General features: G+C 44.3%; 1 protein-coding gene across 1 annotated transcript in view; it reads right to left on the reverse strand.

The window, feature by feature from the left end:
- Positions 1 to 20,597, reverse strand: part of dnpep (aspartyl aminopeptidase) — a 61,394-nt gene that overhangs the window by 11,846 nt on the left and 28,951 nt on the right. Inside the window, exons 7-13 of the mRNA XM_073046205.1 lie at positions 12,710 to 12,794; positions 9,558 to 9,665; positions 7,890 to 7,967; positions 5,566 to 5,653; positions 3,320 to 3,476; positions 2,233 to 2,272; positions 1,486 to 1,587 (exon numbers count right to left, since the gene is read on the reverse strand). Coding sequence (XP_072902306.1) covers positions 1,486 to 1,587; positions 2,233 to 2,272; positions 3,320 to 3,476; positions 5,566 to 5,653; positions 7,890 to 7,967; positions 9,558 to 9,665; positions 12,710 to 12,794 — 658 coding nt within the window. The remainder of the gene's footprint in view (positions 1 to 1,485; positions 1,588 to 2,232; positions 2,273 to 3,319; positions 3,477 to 5,565; positions 5,654 to 7,889; positions 7,968 to 9,557; positions 9,666 to 12,709; positions 12,795 to 20,597) is intronic.

Below are 20,597 nucleotides of genomic sequence, written 5' to 3' on the forward strand. Positions count from 1 at the left end.
TGTACTTTGGAATGTGGGTGGAAACTGGAGCACCCAGAGGAATCTCATGTGGTTTATGGGGAGAATGTACAAACTCCTTAATTATTACTAGATTCTACCCCTCACTTACACACTTGGGGCAATTTGCAGCAGCCAATTAACCTACTAACCCACACGTCTTTGAAGTGTGGAAGGAAACTGAAGCATCAACAAGGTCACGGGAAGACCATGCAGATGGCACTGGAGGCTGGGACTGAACCTGGGTCACTGCTGTTGAGAGACTCACACAGCATAGAACTTGTCCTCTTGCCCAACAGGTTTACACTGAGAACCACGTTTCTGTTTTGTATGAATCCCATTTAATTCATCAACTCTCCCCCAGTTGATCCAGGTTTTTCTCTGGCCAATTAGCCCACCAACCAGCACGTTTGGGATGTGGAAGGGAATCCACATGGTCACAAACCCCACTCAGACAGCTTGACGTCAGGATCGAACCCTGGTCCCTGCAGAGGAGGAAGTGGCTCTTAGGCACATCCTCAGGGTTGGTGGATTGGGGTGTACAATTATTATATTTCTGGTACACACAAGAGATCCTGCTGATGCTGGAAATCCAGAGCAATGCACACAAAATGCTGGAGGGGAATAAACAATCGACACTCATCCTCAGGACTACTTCCCCACACACTTTTATATAATCATCTTCTGTGTATACACGTTCAATAAATTTTCCTACAATTACAATACAATTGCTTCTGCATTTTTCTAGAAACTTCTTAATCTTCAGACTCTAGTCTGAGTACAAGATGGCCATAGCTACTTTTTAGTCTGGTCTGTTCTTTGTTTTCTTAATGCTGCTGCGTCTTGTTCTTCTTTGTTCTTGTATCATTTAATTAAACAGCCATAAGCAACAAGTTTTGTGGCTCATTCTTGATTTCTGAAAGACTACTGGATTGCAAAAGCATGAGGATCTAACACAGTATTGAGGTGAATTTATACAAATTCCCACTGGATGAACCCATTTTCCTATATATGGGGGCAGGGAAGAGAATAAGACAAAAGAACAGAATAAGGCTGTTCAGCTCATTGAGTCTGCTCTGCCATTCCATCGTGTTTAATTTATTATCCTTCTCAATCCCATTCTCCTGCCTTCTCCCCATAACCTTTGACTCCATTAAATAATCAAAAACCTATTAACCTCCATTTTAAATATACCCAATGACCTGACCTCCACAGCCCTCTGTGCCAATGAATTCCACAGGTTCACCACCCTCTGGCTAAAGATTCTCCTAATCTCTATTCTAAAGGGACATCCATGTATTCTGAGGCTGTACCCAGTAGTCCTAGACTCCTCCACTACAGAAAGCATCCTCTCCACATCAACTGCATCTAGGCCTTGCAATATTTGATATGTTTCAAAGAAATATTCATTCATTTTCCTAAACTCCAGTGAGTACAGGCCCAAAGCCATCAAACATTCCGATACCCTGACAGGAGCAGCAAATTTACCTGTAGTGGGACTGCCACTTGATTGGCAATCTCTCGAATGATTGCCATCGTTACTGCAGTGGAGGCGTAGCGCTGGTTACTGTTAAACTTAATTACCGGGCCCTGCACAGGAACAGCGAAAGGCTTTGTTAGCAGATCACACAGCGAGAGAGAGAGAGAGAACCAAAATCAAAGTAAATTTGTCATCAGTGGCCACTTTATTAGATACACCTGCCTGTTAATGCAAATATCAAATCTGCTGATCTCTTGGGATTTTCATGCACAAGAGCCTCTAGAGTTAATAGAGAATGGAGCAAAAAAACTCTGTTAATCAGAAGTCAGAGGAGAATAGCCAGAATGGTTCAAGCTGACAAGAACATGGCAGTAACTCGAATAATCATGCGTTACAACGGTGGTGTGCACAAGAGCATCTCTGAATGCACAACATGTGCAATTTTGAAGTGGATGACCACAAACATGCACTTAGTAGCTAGTTTATTAGGTACAGGAGGTACTTAATAAATATAGTGCAATAATTTTAAATATAAAATGCTTGCATTTTTGTAAATGATCATTTTGCAGTCCAGCATACTCTAATCCCACTAAGACTCACTAATATTTCACATTTTAAAAAAATTATGAAAAGATTTGCTTAGAAGAATAATCACACATATCCCTCCCTCCCCTCAACTCCTTGCTGTTTTTTTGTTGATTTAGAGATTTGTTTGGAAACCTCTGTGGAATTTAATTGTAATACAGGAATTTCACCTTGTGCAGAGCTGGTCTGAGATTCTCTTCATGTTTGTCTCTGGAAAGATTGAAAACAGTAAGTTACAATCAGCTTGTTGCTTCTTGTCCGGAGTTCACACCCCCTGCTGTACCGTGAGAATGCAGAAGATGCACATTTATGGTCTCCACACTAACAGTAAGAATGAGACTGCACTGGAGAGGGTGCAAAGGAAATTCAACAGGAAGTGGAGCATTTTAGTTACGGGATCCCTTCCAAGCTTCACTTCTTTGAGGCAGAACGTTCTGCCCTCAGCAAGGTCCTTACCTTTATCCCTGCACCCGCACATCAGAGAGTTCTGCACCCACCTGCACTGAACTCTTATTTTGCTGCCTGTGTCCACGTCTACTTCGTTGGCAAGGTTTACTTACCCACACCGATGACTCCTCCTTCCATCTTCAAACTCCCTCCTTTTCTTGAACTTATACAAACTCTAGCAACAAGATATTAACCATCTTGTCTTCAGTACTACTCCCTCCTATTAAACCTCACCCCCTCTAAATGCACTACCTTCCACTCTCTGCACCAATCCCAACCGCACCATCAAACCCACAGAAGGTGTGGGGGGTGGGGGGAGTTCATTGTTCGGCAGACTGAGCTCTACCTCGCCGAGGCCACTATCAGACAGTTCCTTGGAAAGCACCCCTCTGAGAAACATCAGGCTTTTGCCTCCCCCACCATCACCAACCTCATCAACTCTGATGCAGGCGGCATCCCAGTGCACCCTCTCCAGAGGACATATTCTGTAAGAGATTGACCAACCTTGGGTTCTTTGCTCTGGAGTAGCAGAGGCTGACAGGAGACGCAACAGAGGTTTATGCACTTATGACGTACTGTAAATAGAGTGGATGGCCAGCATGCTTTTCCCACTGCTGACATGCCTAATACCAGAGGGCATGTATTAGGGGGTGTTTAAAGGGGTAACACACAAAATGCTGTAAGAACTCAGTAGGTCAGGCAGCATTTATGGAAGGGAATGAACAGTTCAGGAAGGCAGGAAAGGAAGGGGGAAGAAGCCCAAATAATCTGGATTCCTGTGCAGGAAGTGTGCGAAGTTAGAACACTTACTGGTAGTTGGGGTGCACAGCATGGGCCATGTCAGAACTGATCATGAAGGACTTGGGAATGGCTTCCTCGTATGCCGTCAGGTTGCTGGTGCTGCTGGACAGCCGACGAAGAACCAACTTCGTAAGGGAGGACTCGGCACCCTGAGCACTGCCACTACCTACCTGGACCCGGCAGGGAGAAGAGGGAAGAGCAAGGTTAGCACTCAGATTCGAGACACATTCACACTTCCACTTATGAGGGGTATAGGATAGGATAGTGGTCACCAATCTTTTTAAGCCCAAGATCATTTACCTCAGCCTTAGTGAAAGTTGAGATCAACCTCAGATCGATTAGTTACATGCATGCACACCGGGACAGAAAAGACCGTAAGTAGAAATAATGTATAAACACCAGGGGTACCCACACTTTTTACACACCGCGGACCGGTTTAATATTGGCAATATTCTTGCGGACCGGCCAACAGGGGGGCGGTTAAACTCGACCGGGATACAGCCATACTCGAAGCAGGTTCCTTATGTCCAGTCTATTCCACAATTTAGTTTTCACCGCTCTCGGCACTTAGCTTCTGTCCTGCTTGCTCACGTTTTTTCCACTGAAAAAATCTCAATGTGTTTGTCTTTAAGTGCAGGGTGCTTGGACTCAAGGTACCGAAGCAGTTTTGAGGGCTTCGTTCCCTCATTAGACAGCCTCCTGGCCTGAACTGCAGCCTCCCGCCCGCCGCCAGACGCCTTGGCCAGGTGTGGCTGGTCGTGGGTCGGGTGAGAGGACAAGGTCAGGGCCGGAGGTCCCTGTGCTGGGGCCGCGGCAGTCGCAATCCGGAGAGAGCGACCAAGCGAGGAGTGCGACAGGGTGCCCGCCCCCTTTACAGGATCTATCGACCGACAAAAGTTTGTTTCAGTAGATCACAGCGTGGTAGCTGCTCTGATACTTAAGGAACTATGAGCCCGAATTAGATCGTCTGCAAATATTTTAGCACCGGGTTCCCCATGAACATTTAGTGTGCTGAACGGGTTCAGAGGCGGTGCCCATCTTTCCGCGCTCCAGGCCAGTAGCAACGGCACTTCCCGCTGGCCGCACAATCCCTGGCACGAGGGTATCACGGCGTTTAGGCGACTGATGACCTCACGTGGGTGCAAGTTCAACAGTCGGCGTGACAGGGAATGAGGAAAGGTGCAGCTGACTCATTGTTTCTTCGCGGCCCGGTGGTTGGGGACCACTGAATTACACTCTGTAGTGCGGGGGAGCTACACGCATGCGCACTGGGCAAAAAGAACGGAACTAAAACCCTGCAACCCAGAAACAATCTCTCAACAGTATTTGTGTATTTATTTTTCTTTTTTTTTCCCCGGGATCTAATGAGAAAGTCTCAAAGATCGACCAATCCATCGCGATCGACGAGTTGGCAACCACTAGGATAGGATACATACAAGCAGGCTTTTTCCCCCCCACTGAGTTTGGTTGAGACTACAATGAGAGGTCATGGGTTAAAGGTAGAAGGTGAAATGTTTAATGGGAATCTAAGGGGAAACTCCTTCACTCAGAGGCTGTTGAGAGTGTGGAAAGAGCTATCACCAGAAGTGGTGAATGCGATTTCAATTTCAATGTTTGGAGAGGTAGGAGGGCTACGGTATGGGTGAAGGTCAATGGGAAGAGGCAGCTTAAATTATTTGGCACGGGCTAGTGGACAAAGAGTCTGTTTTTGTGCTGTAGTTTTCTATGACTCTATAACAAATAGGAGGAGTCCGCCATTTGGCCCATTGAGCCTGCTTCATTTAGATCATGGCTGATCAGACCATTGACTCAGCTCCACCTACCTTCATCTTCCAGATAACCCTTAATTTGCTTGCTATGCAAAACTATTTTTTTAAATTTTTGATATACAGCATTGAATAGAACCCTCTGTCCCTTCAAGCCCCACCGCCCAGCAATGCCCCCCAAACCCACAATTTAACACAGAACAATTTAAAATGATCAATTAACCTACTAACTGGTACTTACTAACCTACTACTTTGGACTGTGGGAGGAAACCAGAGCAAGCCACACAGTCACAGGGAGGACATATTACAGGCAGCAGTGGGAAACCTAACTGTGCCTTATATATATTTAATGAGATAGCCTCGACTGCTTCTCTGGGCAGAGAATTCCACAGACTTGCTATTCTCTGAGGAAAAACAGTTCCTCCTCATCTGTTCACAAGACCATTTGTTCCTCGATCCAGTCAGAAACATCCTTCCTGTGTCTGCACCTACCTCTTCATTGTCGAACAGCGTAATCATTCGGATATTGGTGTCTTCTGACAGCGTCCCATCATCTTTGGATGAGTCTATCAGGCCCTACGGAGAAACAAGAATGAACTTTCTTCGTAGAGGTGTCCGGGACATGCAACACGAGATCAGGTGTGAGGAAGGTGGTGGGGGAGAGGGGATTTAGTGAGCGGTGGGGGAGGTAAACAGCTGAAGGAGGAATCTCATGGGAGAGGAGAGTGAATGAAACAAGACCCCTTTTACCTAGTCTCGCTTACCATCTGAGAGCTTGTACTCCTCCCACACCCCCATCTTATCTGGCTTCTGACATTTCCTTTCCAATCCTGAAGGCTCTTGGCCCGAAATGTTGACTTTTTCCCCCCTGACCTCAGTTCCTCCAGCAATTTATATGTTTTGCTCAAAGATAGAGGTAGAAGCTGTAATTTCATGCAGGCAAGTGTGAGAAGTTCCATTTTGCAACAACCAGCACTAAGAAATGTTAACATCAAATAGATCAAAAGAATCCAAGGATGCTGCTGGGACTTGAGGACCTGAGCTGTAGGGAGAGGTTGAATAGGTTAGGTCTTTATTCTCTGGAGCACAAGAGAGTGAGGGCAGATTTGATAGAGGTAAACAAAATCATGAGGGGTATAGATAAGGCAAATGCAAGCAGGATTTTTCCACTGAGGTTGTGAGAGACTAGAACTGGATGCCAGAAGTTTTTGGTGAAAGGCAAAATGTTTAAGAGGAATATGAGAGGGAGCTTCTTCATTCATGTACTGTGAGAATGTGTAATGGGTGCCAGTAGTGGTGAAGTCAGGTTTGATTGCAGCATTTAAGATAAGTTTGGATAAGTACATGGATGGGAGGGGTCTAGAGGGCTATGGTCTGGGTCAGGTCAATGGGACTAGGCAGAATAATAATTCAGTATGGACTAGATGTGCTGAAGGGCGTTTGAGTCTAACTGGTAATACGCAAGGGATCGATGTTTCAGGTCCACAGTGCGATGCCTCAACCCGAAACGTCCTCTGCAGATGTTGCTCAACTTGCTGCTCCTGATTCTAGCAGGCAGCAGTTTCATGACCCCAGCCTCCTCCTACAAGCCAGTGAATCCCAACACAAGAAACTCTACAGACGCTGGACATCTTCAGCAACATACACATGATGCTCCTCCTGTGGAGGAGAATAAACAGTTGTCCTTTTGGGCTCTGGCCCTTCTCCAACTTGGTAATTTCTCCCCACTCCCCTTTCCCTTTTTTCCATTCCCCATTCTGGCTCCCATTTCACCCTTTCTCTTCTCATCTGCCCATCACCCCCTCTCTGGCTCCATTCCTTTTTCCCCTTCCTCCCATGGTCTACTCTCCTAACAGATTCCTTCTTCAGCTTTTCACCTCTTCTACCCATCACCTCCCACCTCCTCAATTTGTCCCCTCTCACCTACCTTCCCCATGTCACCTATCAACTTGTCCTCCTCCTCCCCCCACCCCCCCTGATCTGGCTTCTTTTCTTTTCAAGGCTGGGGTCCTGTTGGAGTCTGCTCTAAAGCTGCAGCTTAAACTACGGTTCTACACGGCCAGTGGATTATCGTTCTCGCCACGTAGCCTGGTACCTTGATATCTCCAGGTGCGGCCTGGAAGATGTTTGCCTTTAGGGTCGATGTCGCCAACAGAGCGTTGTAGGAGATTAAAACATCAAGCGGTGTACGCTGCTGTCGGAAAGCCCCTGTACTTGAGTGATCTCTCTCTCTATGGTGAGTGAGTTGGGGGGGGGGGGGGGTTGGAGAAGTGATGTGGAAGACTAACATCGAAGCAGCAAGCTGTTGGCCTCCCCTCTTGTTGCAGGAGCAATATTTCTCCCTCACATGTCAAAATGTTGGGATCTCTGTAGTTTTTGAAGGACTCTAGATCACTGGCTCTTTGGAGGGGGGGTTGCTATTGCTAGCATGGTGGGTGGTGGTTTTCAGGGGTGGGGGTTGAAGCTTTGCTGCAGCAGGAGGGGTAGGGGGAAGGTTGATTTTTTTTTTTGCTGCTGCTTGTACATGGGGGGAGGGAAAACTTTGGGCTTCTAATGTTTTCTGTCATTCATTCTTTGGTTTCTTTCCTGGTTTGTGGATGTCTGCAAAGAGGATGGATTTCAGTTTGTCTACTGAATACATTCTCTGATATCAAATTCAACTATTTGCCCTCTTCCTTTCCAGTCCCGTTAACAGGTCATAGCCTGAAACATTCCTGTTTATTCCTCTCCGTAGATGCTGCCGGACCTGCCTGGCTCCTTTGACCATGTGTGTGTGCGCGGTGTTGCCGAATTCCAACACCTCTGTCATTACCTGAAGGGCACAGTAGCAGCTGTGGAGATTATCCAATCGTGGAGCAAATATAAATTCCTTCAAAGCACCACCCAGGGCCTGTGAAGAAGAAGAATAGGGATCTTCACAAAAGAGCAATGCTCAAACCAGTACCAACCCCTTTCGGCACAAAGAAAATGTAAAGTGATCTGAAACATCCTGAGTCAGAAAGCAATACAGCACAGATACAGGCCCTTTGACCCAAACGTCCCTGCCAACCCAGCTAGTCCCAATTTCTTGTGTCTGGCCCATATCCCTCTACGCCCCACCCCTCCACACGTCAACATCACCAGAGCACAAGCAGCATCTATCAAAGACCCCACTACACAGGCCTTGCTCTCTCCGTGCTACTTCCATCGAGCAAGAGGTGCAGGAGCCTTAGGTCCCACCCCACCAGATTCAGGAACAGTTATTACCCTACAACCATCAGGCTCCTGAACCAGTGTGGATAACTTCACTCATCACAATGAATTGATCTATGAACCCCAAGAATTTTGCCAGGGCTTGAGGATCCTAGTTCTAGCGAAAGGTTGAATAGTTTCTGAATTTATACCCAGGAGAATGAGGTGCGACTGTATACAGGTATACAAGATTATGATGGGTATAGTGTAAATATAAGCAGACATTTTCTACTGAGATTAGGTTAGACAAAAGCTAGAGATCATTGGTCAAGGGTAAAAGGTGAAATGCCAAGGGAAAACCTGAAAGTGATACATAAACATGCAAAGACTGACTAACAAACCAATGTGCAAAAGAAGACAAACTGCAAATAAAAAATGTGGAGTGAGCTGCCGGTGGAAGTGGTGGATGCGGGTTTGATATCAAAATTTTAGAGAATTTTGGATAGGAACATGGATGGGAGGGGTATTGAGGGCTTAGTCCAGGTGCAGATTGATGGGACTATGCAAATAGATCGATCGGCACAGATTAGATGGGCCAAAGGGCCTGTTCTATGACACTGCCCTGCAGAGTCCTATTCAATGACTCATTACAACTCATGCTCAATATTTTTTATTTGCAGTTTGTCTTCTTTTGCACATTGGTTTGTTAGTCAGTCTTTGCATGTTTATGTATCATTTTTCATAAAACTATTGTATTTTTTCTTGTAAATGCCGCAAGCAAATGAATATCAAGGTGGTTTATGATAATATATGCATACTTTGATAATAAATTGACTTTGGACTACTGTACCTGCCACAGCCACTGGCAATTTGTTCCAAATACTCGTCAACCTCTGCATAAAAAAGTTGCCTCTTAGATCCTTTAAAAATCTTTTCCCTCTCAACCTAAACCTATGTCACCTAGTTTTGGACTCCCCTACTCTGGGGAAAAAATTGTTATCATCTACCTTATCAATGCCTCTCATAATTTTGAAAATTTCTTTCAGGTCCACCCCCTGCCATTCTCCAGCTTTCAAAGGAATAAAGCCCTAGTCTAGCCAACCTCTCCCTGTAGATCAGAACTTCCCGTTCTGGCAATATCCTGATAAATATTTTCTGTAGTCAATCTTTGGCAGTACATCCATTTCTCTTGTAGATATTGTGGCCATGTCCCATTCTGGAGAATGGATAGCCCAACACAGGGTCCCAGCCTATTCATTCCAGCACCCCCAACAGGTAGCTGTGCACAGCATGTCAGGTGGGTACTCACCGCAGGCTGTGTATCGGCCAGGCACAGCTCAAAGTCAAGGATATTTTCTGCATTCACTCCCAGCTCTGTGCAGATCAAATTCAGCAGGACAGGATGGTGCTTGTCACACTGCAGATAAACCACATCATGAGCCCAGTCAGACCAATATGGGTGTGGTCAACATATCATTTATTGCAGATATTATTATGGCGGGAGTACAGTTTGTGCAATCACCTGACAGTGCCAATTACTGCCGCCCGCAAGTTCTCCCCGTAACTGCAAAGGTTTCTTCCGGGTGTTCCAGCTTCCACCCACATTCCAAAGAGGTACAGATTAGTAAGCTGTGAGTATGCAGTGTGGCAACAATTGCCCCTGTAGCTACCTCCACGGACTGTACTGGTCACTAACACAAGCAGTGCATTTCACTGTATTTCAATGTACATGTGATAATCTTTAAGACATCGATACTGCCAGTGATTGTTGTGGAGGCAAAATGGCAGAATTATAGGAAAGATGTCAACAAAATAGAGAGAGTACAGAGATTTACTAGAATGTTACCTGGGTTTCAGCACCTAAGTTACAGAAAAAGGTTGAGCAAGTTAGGTCTTTATTCTTTGGAGTGTAGAAGGTTGAGGGGGGACTTGATAGAGGTATTTAAAATTATGAGGGGGATAGATAGAGTTGACGTGGATAGGCTTTTTCCGTTGAGAGTAGGGGAGATTCAAACAAGAGGACATGAGTTGAGAGTTAGGGGGCAAAAGTTTAGGGGTAACATGAGGGGGAATTTCTTTACTCAGAGAGTAGTAGCTGTGTGGAACGAGCTTCCAGTAGAAGTGGTAGAGGCAGCTTTGATATTGTCATTTAAAAAAAATTGGATAGGTTTATGGTGTTACGCCCGCAGCCCCCTCCTTTGTGAGAATCGCTAGATCATTATTGGGTTGGGTCAGGGGACCCAGGAAATGAGAGAGAGACGTGCAGAATGCCTTGTTCCCCGGCGATGTAAAGTCACGAGACATGGCCATTGTCTCTTGGAGACACATTTGTGGATTGAGATCCTATGCTACGTGTGAGCCCTCGGGCAAAGTGGGCTGGGTGAAGGGGAGAGATTGCATCATCCCCCAACCTGATTGACATCTACGACCCTGCAAGTCAGGATAAAAGAGGGGCTGTAGGAACGGCCCCTTAGACGCACCAGAAGAAACGCTAGCGATCCCGTAATAGCGGGAAGCCATTTGGGTGGTACCACGGAAAACGGCTTTGAACTAACAACGGGGAACCAACTCCCCCGACTCAACGGATTGGCCTCATAAAAGACCCAGGCAAGTTTAAAACCGTCTCTCTTAAACCCAAAGAGCTGCAGCTTGAATGACAGTGACTTTTATTTTTCCATTGGACAATACAGTATCCCCTAGACAACGATAGAGCTATTTCTTATTATTATTATTATACCCGTGCTTTTAGATTGAGTATTGACGACGTATATTATCTGAATGTTTGTATTAATCTTATTTTTGTGCCCCTTTATCAATAAAGACTTTTAAAAATAGTAGCATCAGACTTCAACGGACCGCTCTATCTTTGCTGGTAAGTGACCCAGTTACGGGGTACGTAACAATGGCCAAAAAAAGGAATGGAGGGTTCTGGGCAGAGTGCAGGTCAGCGGGACTAGGTGAGAGTAAGTGTTCAGCACGGACTAGAAGGGCCAAGTTGGCCTGTTTCCGTGCTGTAATTGTTATATGGTTATATGTTTAGAGGTTCTTAGATAGGCACGTGAATATGCAGAGAATGGATGGATAGACAAATTGAATTAACTTTAAAGATTAAAGGATAGCTTTATTTGTCATATATGGAGTGCAGCATCAAAACGTGCAGTGAAAAGCATTGCTCGTGTCAATGACCAGATTCCAAGGATGCGGTGGGGACAGCCTACAAGTGTCACTATGCTGCCAACACCAACGTAACATGCCCATAACTTACCAACCTAACCTATACGTCTTTGCAATGGGAGGGAACCAGAGCACCCTGAGGAAATCCACATCGTCAAGGAAAGGACATACAGACTCCTTAAAGACAGCAGTGGAACTGAACCCAAGTCACTGACACTGTCAAGCGTTACGCTGTTATGCTACCAGGTCTCCCACTAGCTCAGTTCTGTTTTCAGTTAATTCAGCACCTGTACTGTACTGGAACCCTGTAGAGCAGAGAACATTACAACAGTACAGGCCCTTTGACCCACGATGTTGTGCCGACCTTTTAACCTACTCCGTGATCGATCTAACCTTTCCATCTCACACGACCCTCCACTTTTCCACCATCCATGTGTCCATCTAAGAGCCACGTTCTGATCTTTGATACTCATTTAAAAACCAGCGAACCCTTTTTTATATTTTGAGATTGATAAATGATGTAAATAGTTATATGCAAAGTCTGACACCCCTCAGAGGGCAGCAGACGTGGAGTATTGTGCTCATTTCCGGTCACTTCATTATATAGGAAGAATGTGGAAGCTTCAGAGAGGCTGCTGAGGAGATTTACCAGGATGCTGCCAGGACTAGAGAGTATGTTTTCTGATGAAAAGTTGAGCAAGCTAAGGCTTTTCTCTTTGGAGCAAAGGAAGATGAGAGAGGACTTGATAAAGGTGTACAAGATGGTAAGAGGCACATGTAGGGTAGACAGCCAGAGACTTTTTCCCAGGGCAGCAATGTCTAGTACAAGGAGGCATAATTTTAAGGTGATTGGAGGAAAGTATAGGGGGAAGGGGTGTCAAAGAAATGTGTTTTTCTTAATACACAAAGAGCAGTGGGTGTGTGGAACAAACTGCTAGGTGCGCTGGTAGAGATAGATACAATAGGGACATTTAACAGACCTTTAGATAGACACATGAATGAAAAAAGAAAAGATGGGTTATGTGGGAGGGAAGGGTTAGATTGATCTTAGAGTAGGTTAAAAGATTGGCACAACAGTAGGCCAAAGGGCCTGTACTGTCCGATGCTCTATTCCATATATCCAGTGCCAGCTTTGGAAACAAGTTGTCCCTCAGGTCCTATTTAAATCTTTCCCCCTCTCACCCTAAACCTATACCCGTTAGATCTGGACTCAACCCTAGGGAAAAGACTGATACCATTCACCTCGATGAACCTGTAGTTTAAGATCACTTCAGAAAGTTGCTTTACCAGTTGGGTAGCTTCACTGGCATTCCCACTGCTCTTCCCTCCCATCTCCAGCTGCTCCTGTACAGCTGTGGCAATGATTGGAACCCTGAAAACAGAAACAAGGTAAAGTGTTTAGCTCAACCAGGCAGAAATCAGAATCAGGTTTATTTAAAGACCCCCACCATCCATGCCAAGCCCCTCTCAGAATGTATTTCACTATGTTTCAAAGTACATGTGATAAGTAAACTTGATCCTGAATCTTCATGCTACTGCCATCAGACAGGAGGTACAGGAGCTTTAAAACCCACAGCACCAGGTGCAGGAACAGTTATTTATTTCGAGATACAGTGCCAAACAGGCCCTTTGAGCCCGATCCACGACATTGTCCAGCAACCCACCTATTTAGCCCTAGCCGAATCACAGAACAACTTACACTGACCAACTAACTGGTACATCTTTAGAATGCAGGAGGAAAGCAGAGCACCCGGAGGAAACCCTTGCGTTCACAGGGACGAGTGCACTATCTCCTTACAGACAGTGTTGGCACTGAACTCTGACCTTCGAGCTGTAGTAGAGCTGCACTAACCTATGCTACCACGGTGCCCCGACAACCATCCAGCTCTTGTACCATCGTGGACAACCTCACTCAGCACAACTCTAAACGGATTCTATGACCTACACACTCCCTTTCAAGGACTTCACAACTCATGCTCTCAGTATTATTTACTTTTTAAACTGCACAGTTTGGCTTCTTTTGGATATTGTTTCCCACAGCATCACATCAGCAGAATTCACAAGAAATATGACAATAAACTTAATTTGAAAATAATAAAGCTATTAAAAATAACTCGGGTTACTGTGCATAGGGATAGGATTGAAAAGCAGAATGATGTTACAAGTCGACAGAACTGCTCGCCCGATCTCATTTGGGAATATCACAAAATGTTCTAGACTCAAGCCATAAAGAGGATTTACAGGCACTGGGATAGGTGCATAATTAACGATTAAGTTGATAATTGAATTAAGTCACTATAACCAAGAAAGACTGAAAATATGAAGGTCTTTTCTTTTGAGAGTGAAAGAGTTCAACTTCAAGTTTATTGTCATCTGATTGTACATATGGACATGAGAAGGAATTTCTTTAACCAGAGAGTGATAGATTTGTGGAATTCTTTGCCATGGGCAACTGTAAAAGCCAAGTCTTTATGTATATTTAAGGCAGAGGTTGATTCTTGATTGGTCAGGGGGAAGGCAGGAGATTAGGGCCAAGAGGAAAATTAAATCAGCCATAATGAGCTGGCAGAGCAGACTTGATGGGCCAAATGGCCTAATTCTGCTCCTGTATCTTATGGTTTTGCTAATACAATTAAACAAAACATCCCTCTAGACCACAGTGCACCTACAATACAGATATCACTCAGCACATTAAACAAAATATTACCACAAGATCAGCAGTGTAATTGATCATAGAAAACATGAACAGGACGGGAATTTTCAACATTGACTGGAGACAGAGAGGCCACCGCAACCATGCGTGTGGCTATCTTGTGATGTTTGACAAAGATGTATCTGTGTGTGATTAATAGAACATAGTACAGTACAGCACGGGGCAGGCCATTCAGCCCACAATCTAGTTGTCAATTTATACCAAATGCCTTCCTCCTGCACAGGCTTCATATCCTTCTATTCCTTTCGTATTTATGAGTCAACCAAGATCACAACTGGGCACCACAAGTGTAAGATGTTGATGAATCCAAAAGAGATTGCAAGAACAAGTTCTTTATCTGGGGAGGGCCAAGAACGTGAAACTCATTGCTACAAAAGGTAGCTGCGGCAAACAGCACCGAAGCATTTACAGAGAAGCTGGAAAAATGGCAGAAGTGATTCATGAAGACAAGGGTGAGGTGCGTACTCTCGGACAACCTGGGTGAATGGTGGGGCTCTGATGTGTGTGTAAGAACAAAGTGATCTGGGAAAGCAGATCAATAATCCTTTGAAAGTGGCCCTCTTAAATAGGGGCACAACGAGAGCTTTCATTGTCTTTCATAAACCAAAAATGAATTCAGCGAATAGCCAGAATTCCTTTTGTTTATTTGGGACACTATACTGCTTAATTGGGACAAGAGACTTGCCGATTAGTTTCTAATTAGCTTCAGTCATGCGTACTGTGTATCCATTAGACACTACACTGTGTTTAGAGAATACAGTTTTTAAACTGTCTGTAGCACGTTTGTGTTTTTGTCATTGACAGTTGGTGAGAAATAAGCTGTTAAACACAGAACAGTTTTGCTCACTGTGGTTTCAAGCATTCAGGCTTGGAATTGCTAGAAACAGCCAGTGGAGAAAATGAAATAATTCAGCAATAACTAGGAAGAATTTTAAAGTATCGACAGTCATCTTTGATGAAAATGACTGTTACAATGAAAATGAAGATTTGGGGGATGCAATTGTTGAAAGGCATTAGGTGTCTGTACCGATTTTGTCCATTTACAGTCAATCAAAAGAACATGGCAGCAATACTGGATGAATTCCTCCATTGATACTTATAGGAACTAACAAAGTTTTATAGTACTATAGTAGTATTGGTAGTGTTCTAATTTGTTCATGCATTTCACTTAAATGCACAATTTGTTACTCAGTTAAACATAGTTGGTCTTTTTTCTAAAAATACCTTTGTATATATATCCACGGGACTACAGCAGCTGCTTAGTTGGGCCAAAATGTACTGATCCCAGCATGTACGAATTAACCTGAAGCCACTCTTCTGTACAGGAGTTGAGGATGTTATGTTGAAGTTATACAAGAGGACAAATTTATATATTGTGTAGCCCGGGTTACTGACCTACAGGAAAGAAAAGACTAAGATTGAAAGTGCGGAGAAAATTTAAGAGCAAAAGGATTGCAAGGGACAAAACTGGTCCTCTCAAAGTATCAGAACTGCTCCTCCTTTGTATCTGTATCTATTCAGGAGATGGACAGACTCTACAGAACTGAGGCAAAGCAGCAGCAAGGTCATGTACCCTGTACAGATTACAGGAGGAGGACTGGAAAACTGCAAATAGCACTCCACTCTTCAAGAAGGGAGAGAGGCAGAAGGAAGGAAACTACAGGTCAGTTAGCCTAACCTCAGTGGTTGGGAAGACATTGGAGTCAACTGTTAAGAATGTGGGTTTGGGGTACCTGGAAGCACGTGATAAAATAGACCAAAGTCAGCATTGTCATATTTGCAGGAGACAGAGAGTGGGAATAAAAGGATCCCTTTCAGATTGGCTGCCAGTGACTAGTGGTGTCCCACAGGGGTCTCTGTTGGGACCGCTTATTTTTCGTTATAGGTCAATGATTTGGATGATGGAATTGATGGCTTTGGGGCCAAGTTTGTGGATGATACAAAGATAGGTGGAAGGGCTCATAGTTTTGAGGAAGTAGAGCGGCTACAAAGGACTTAGATTAGGAGAATAGTCAAAGAAATGACAGATGGTCATGCATTTTGATAGAAAATAGTCTACACATTTATTTCTTCTAAATGGAGAGAATATTCAAAACTCTGAGGTACAAAGGGACTTGGTTATCCTTGTGCAGGATTCCCAGAAGGTTAGTTTGTAGGTTGAGTCAGTGGTGAAGAAGGGAAATATGATGTTAAGAGTCATAGAATCATAGAGAAGTGCAGCACAGAAACAGGCCCTTCAGCCCAATGAATCCATGCCAAAACCACTTAAACAGCCTACTCCCATTGACTTGCACAGGGACCACAGCCCTCCATACCCCTACCATCCACGTACCCATCCAAACTTCTCTTAAACATTGAAATCAAGCTCACATGCTGGTAGTTCATTCCACACTCATGACCCTCTTAGTGAGGAAGTTTCCCCTCACTTACAATTCATCCTTTACCCATGACCTCTGGTTGTAGTCCCACACAACCTCACGTGTAAAAAGCATGCTTACCTCACCTTTGTACACCAAATCTTTTATGTTCCAAGGAATATTGCCTAACCTATTCAATCTTTCCTTATAACTAACTCAGGTCCTCCAGACCTGGCACCATTCTCATAAACTTTCTCTGTACTCTTAACCTGTTTACATTTTTCCTGTAGGTAGGTGACCAAAACTGCACACAACACTCCAAATTAGGCCTCACCAATGTCTTATACAACTTCAACATAACATCCCATCTCCTGTACCCAATACTTTGATTTATGAAAGCCAATATGCCAAAAGCTCCCTTTACAACCCTGTCTACCTGTGATGACATTTTCAATGAATTATGGACCTGTATACCCAGATCCCCTTGTTCTATCACACTCTTCAGTGCCTACCATTCACTGTGCAAGACCTACCCTGGTTGGTTGTACTGAAGTACAAGACCTCACACTTGTCTGCATTAAATTCCATCTACCATTTGCAGCCCATTTTCCCAGCTGATACAGATCCCTCTACAAGCCTTCCTCACTCTCCACTGCACCCCCAATCTTGGTGTCATCTGCAAAGTTGATGATCCAGTGACCCACGTTATCATCCAGATCATTGATACAGATGACAAACAACAAAAATCCCAGCATCAATCCCTGATGCACACCACTGGTCACAGGCCTCCAGTCAGAGAAGCAACCCTCTACTACCACTCACTGGTTTCTCCCACAAAGCCAATGTCTAATCCAATTCACTACCTCATCCTGAATGCCAAGCAACTGAACCTTCTTGATCAGCCTCCCATGCAGGACTTTGTCAAAAGCCTTACTAAAGTCCATGTAGACAACATCCATTGCTTTGTCTTCATCCGCTTTCCTGGTAACCTCAAGGAAAAACTCCATAGGACGGGTTAGACTTGACCTACCATGCATGAAGCCAAGCTGACTATCCCTATTCAGTTTATGTCTTTCCAAATACTTATATATCCTGAGCCTTAGAATACCTTCCAATAACTTTTCCACAACTGATGTCAGTCTCACCGGCCTATAATTTCCTTGTTTATGTTTACAACTCTTTTTAAAGAGTGGAACAACATTGGCTGTCCTCCAATCCTCTTGTTCCTCTCTTGTCACTATGGAAGATTTAAATATCTCTGCTAGGGCCTGACAATGTCTGCACTTACCCCTCTGCAAGGTCTGAGGGAACACCTAGGAAGGCCCTGGGGATTTATCCACTGAGATTTGTCTCAGGGTAACAAACACATCCTCCTCTGTAATCTGTACAGAGTCCATGAAGTTGATGCCACTTTGCCTCACTTCTGTAGGCTGTGTCCATCTCCTGAGTAAATACAGATGCAAAGATCTCCCATCTGTTTTATCTCCACACATGGATTACCAATCTGGTCTTCTAGAGGACGAAATCCTTTTGCTCTTGACATTATCTGTAGAATCCCTTCCTTCACCTTGTCTGCTAGAACTTCATACCTTCTTTTAGTTTTCCTGATTTCTTTCTTAAATGTTCTCTTGCATTTCATATACTCCATAAGCACCTCATTTGTTCCTGCGTGTCTATACCTGCCATCCACACCTTTTTCTCTTAACCAGGGCCTCAATATCTCCTGAAAACAAAGGCTCCCTACACCTGTGAACTTTACCTTTTATTCTGACAGGCACATACAAGTTTTGTACTCAAAATATCCTTTTGAAGGCCTCCTACTTATCAAGTGCACCTTTGCCAGAAGACAGCCTGTTCCAATCCACACTTGCCAGATCACTTTTGATACCATCAAGATTGGTCTTTCTCCAATTTGGAATCTCATCCTATGAACCAAACCTATCTTTTTGCACATTTACTTTGAAACTAACAGCATTGTAGACTCGGCATGCAAGGTGTTCCCCTACACAAACTTCTAACACCTGCCCTGTCTGATTCCCTAATAGCAGATCCATTATCACATGCTCTCATATAGGGACTTCTATGTTCTGATGAAGAAAGCTTTCCCAAACATTTGGCAAACTCTATCCTATTTAGTCCTTTTACAGATTGGGATTCCCAGTCAATGTGGAAAGTTAAAATCACCTACTATTACAACCTTGTGTTTCTTGCAACAGACTGCGATCCCTCTACAAATTTGTTCCTCTAAATCCCAAGGACTGTTGTGTGGTCTGTAATAATATCCCATTAACATGGTCATACCTTTCTTATTTCCCAATTCCACTCATAATACCTCACTTGTCAAGTTCTCCAGTCCGTTCAGGCAGAGCACAGCCATGACTAGTAATGCCACTTCCCTTTTCTTTAATCCCTCCTGCTCTGTCACATCTAAAACAAAAGAACCCCAGGATATTGAGCTGCCACTCCTGCAAACAAGTCTCACGAATGGCTACAACATCAATTCCAGGTTTGATCCATGCCCCGAGCTCATCTGCCTTTCCTATGATACTTGAAATATATGCAACTCAGGACACCAGTTGCACTATGCTCAACCTTTTGATTCCTGACTTTGTCTGAGGTCTCACCAACATGTCTCCACAACCTCTCTACTAACTGTTAAGGCACCCTGGTTCCCAACCCCTGCAACTCTAGTTTAAACCTCACCATGCAGCATTAACAAACCTTCCTGCTAGGATTTTAGTCCCTCTCCAATTCAGGTGCAAAGCATCCCTTTTGTACAGCTCCCACCCTCACTGGAAGAGAGCTGAATGATCCAAAGTTCTTATGCCCTCCTTCCTACACCAAATCCTTAGCCAGTGTTAAGACTGCAAGGTGATAAGACATAGGAGCAGAATTAAGCCGTTAGGCCCATCGAGTCTGCTTCACCACTTCATCTTGGATAATTCAACTTTCCTCAGCCCAGTCTCCTGCCTTCTCCCTGTATTCCTTCATGCCCTGACCAATCAAGAATTTATCAACCTCTGCCTTAAATATACACAAAGACTTGGCCTCCACAGCTGCCTGTGGCAAAGAATTCTATAAATAGACCACTCTCTGGCTAAAGAAATTCCTCCTCTTCTCCCTTCTAAATGGATGCCCCTTTATTCTGAGGCTGTGTCCTCTGGTCTTAGACTCCCACACCATAGGAAATATTCTCTCCACATCCACTCTATTAAGGCCTTTCATCATTCAATAGGTTTCAATGAGGTCACCCCCATTCTTCTGAATTCTAGTGAATACAGGCCCAGAGACATCAAACGCTCTTCATATGACAAGCCATTCAATCCTGGAATCATTTTCATGAATTTCCTTTGAACCCTTCGTCCTGGCCCGAAACGCCAACAGCGCTTCTCCCTATAGATGCTGCCTGACCTGCTGCGCTCCACCAGCATTGTGTGTGTTGCTTGAATTTCCAGCATCTGCAGATTTCCTCGTGTTTGCTTTACTCTTAAGCATTCATTTTCAGGGAATTACGATATAAAAGCAAGGATGCAAATGTTGAGGATTTATAAAGCACTGGTGAGACCCTACTTGGACTATTTTGAACAACCTTGGACCTCATATCTAAGAAAGGATGTGCTGACATTGGAGGTGGTTCAAACGACATTCACAAAAATGATTCTGGGATTGAAAGGCTTCTCATACGAGGTGCATTCTATGGTTCTGGGTCTCCACTCTCTGGAATTCTGAGAATGAGGGGTGACCTCACTGAAACATATCAAATGTTGAATGGCCTCAATAGAATGGATGTGGAAAGGATGTTTCTGATATTGGGGGAGTCTAAGACCAGAGGACACAGCCTTAGAATAGAGAAGTGTCCTTTTAGAACAGAGAAGAGGAGGAATTTCTTTAACCAGAGTGTGGTGAATCTGTGGAATTTATTGCCACAGGCAGCTGTGAAGACCAAGTCATTGAGAACATTTAAGGCAGAGGTTGATAGATTCTTCATTAGTAAGGGCATAAAGAGATATGGGGAAAAGGCTGATTGGGGCCGAGAGGAAAAATGGATCAGTCATGATGAACTGGCTGATTAGATGTGGGCCAAATGGCCTACTTCTGCTCTTAT

This window comes from Hemitrygon akajei, chromosome 5, assembly GCF_048418815.1.
Source record: "Hemitrygon akajei chromosome 5, sHemAka1.3, whole genome shotgun sequence".
Lineage (NCBI taxonomy): Eukaryota > Metazoa > Chordata > Chondrichthyes > Myliobatiformes > Dasyatidae > Hemitrygon > Hemitrygon akajei.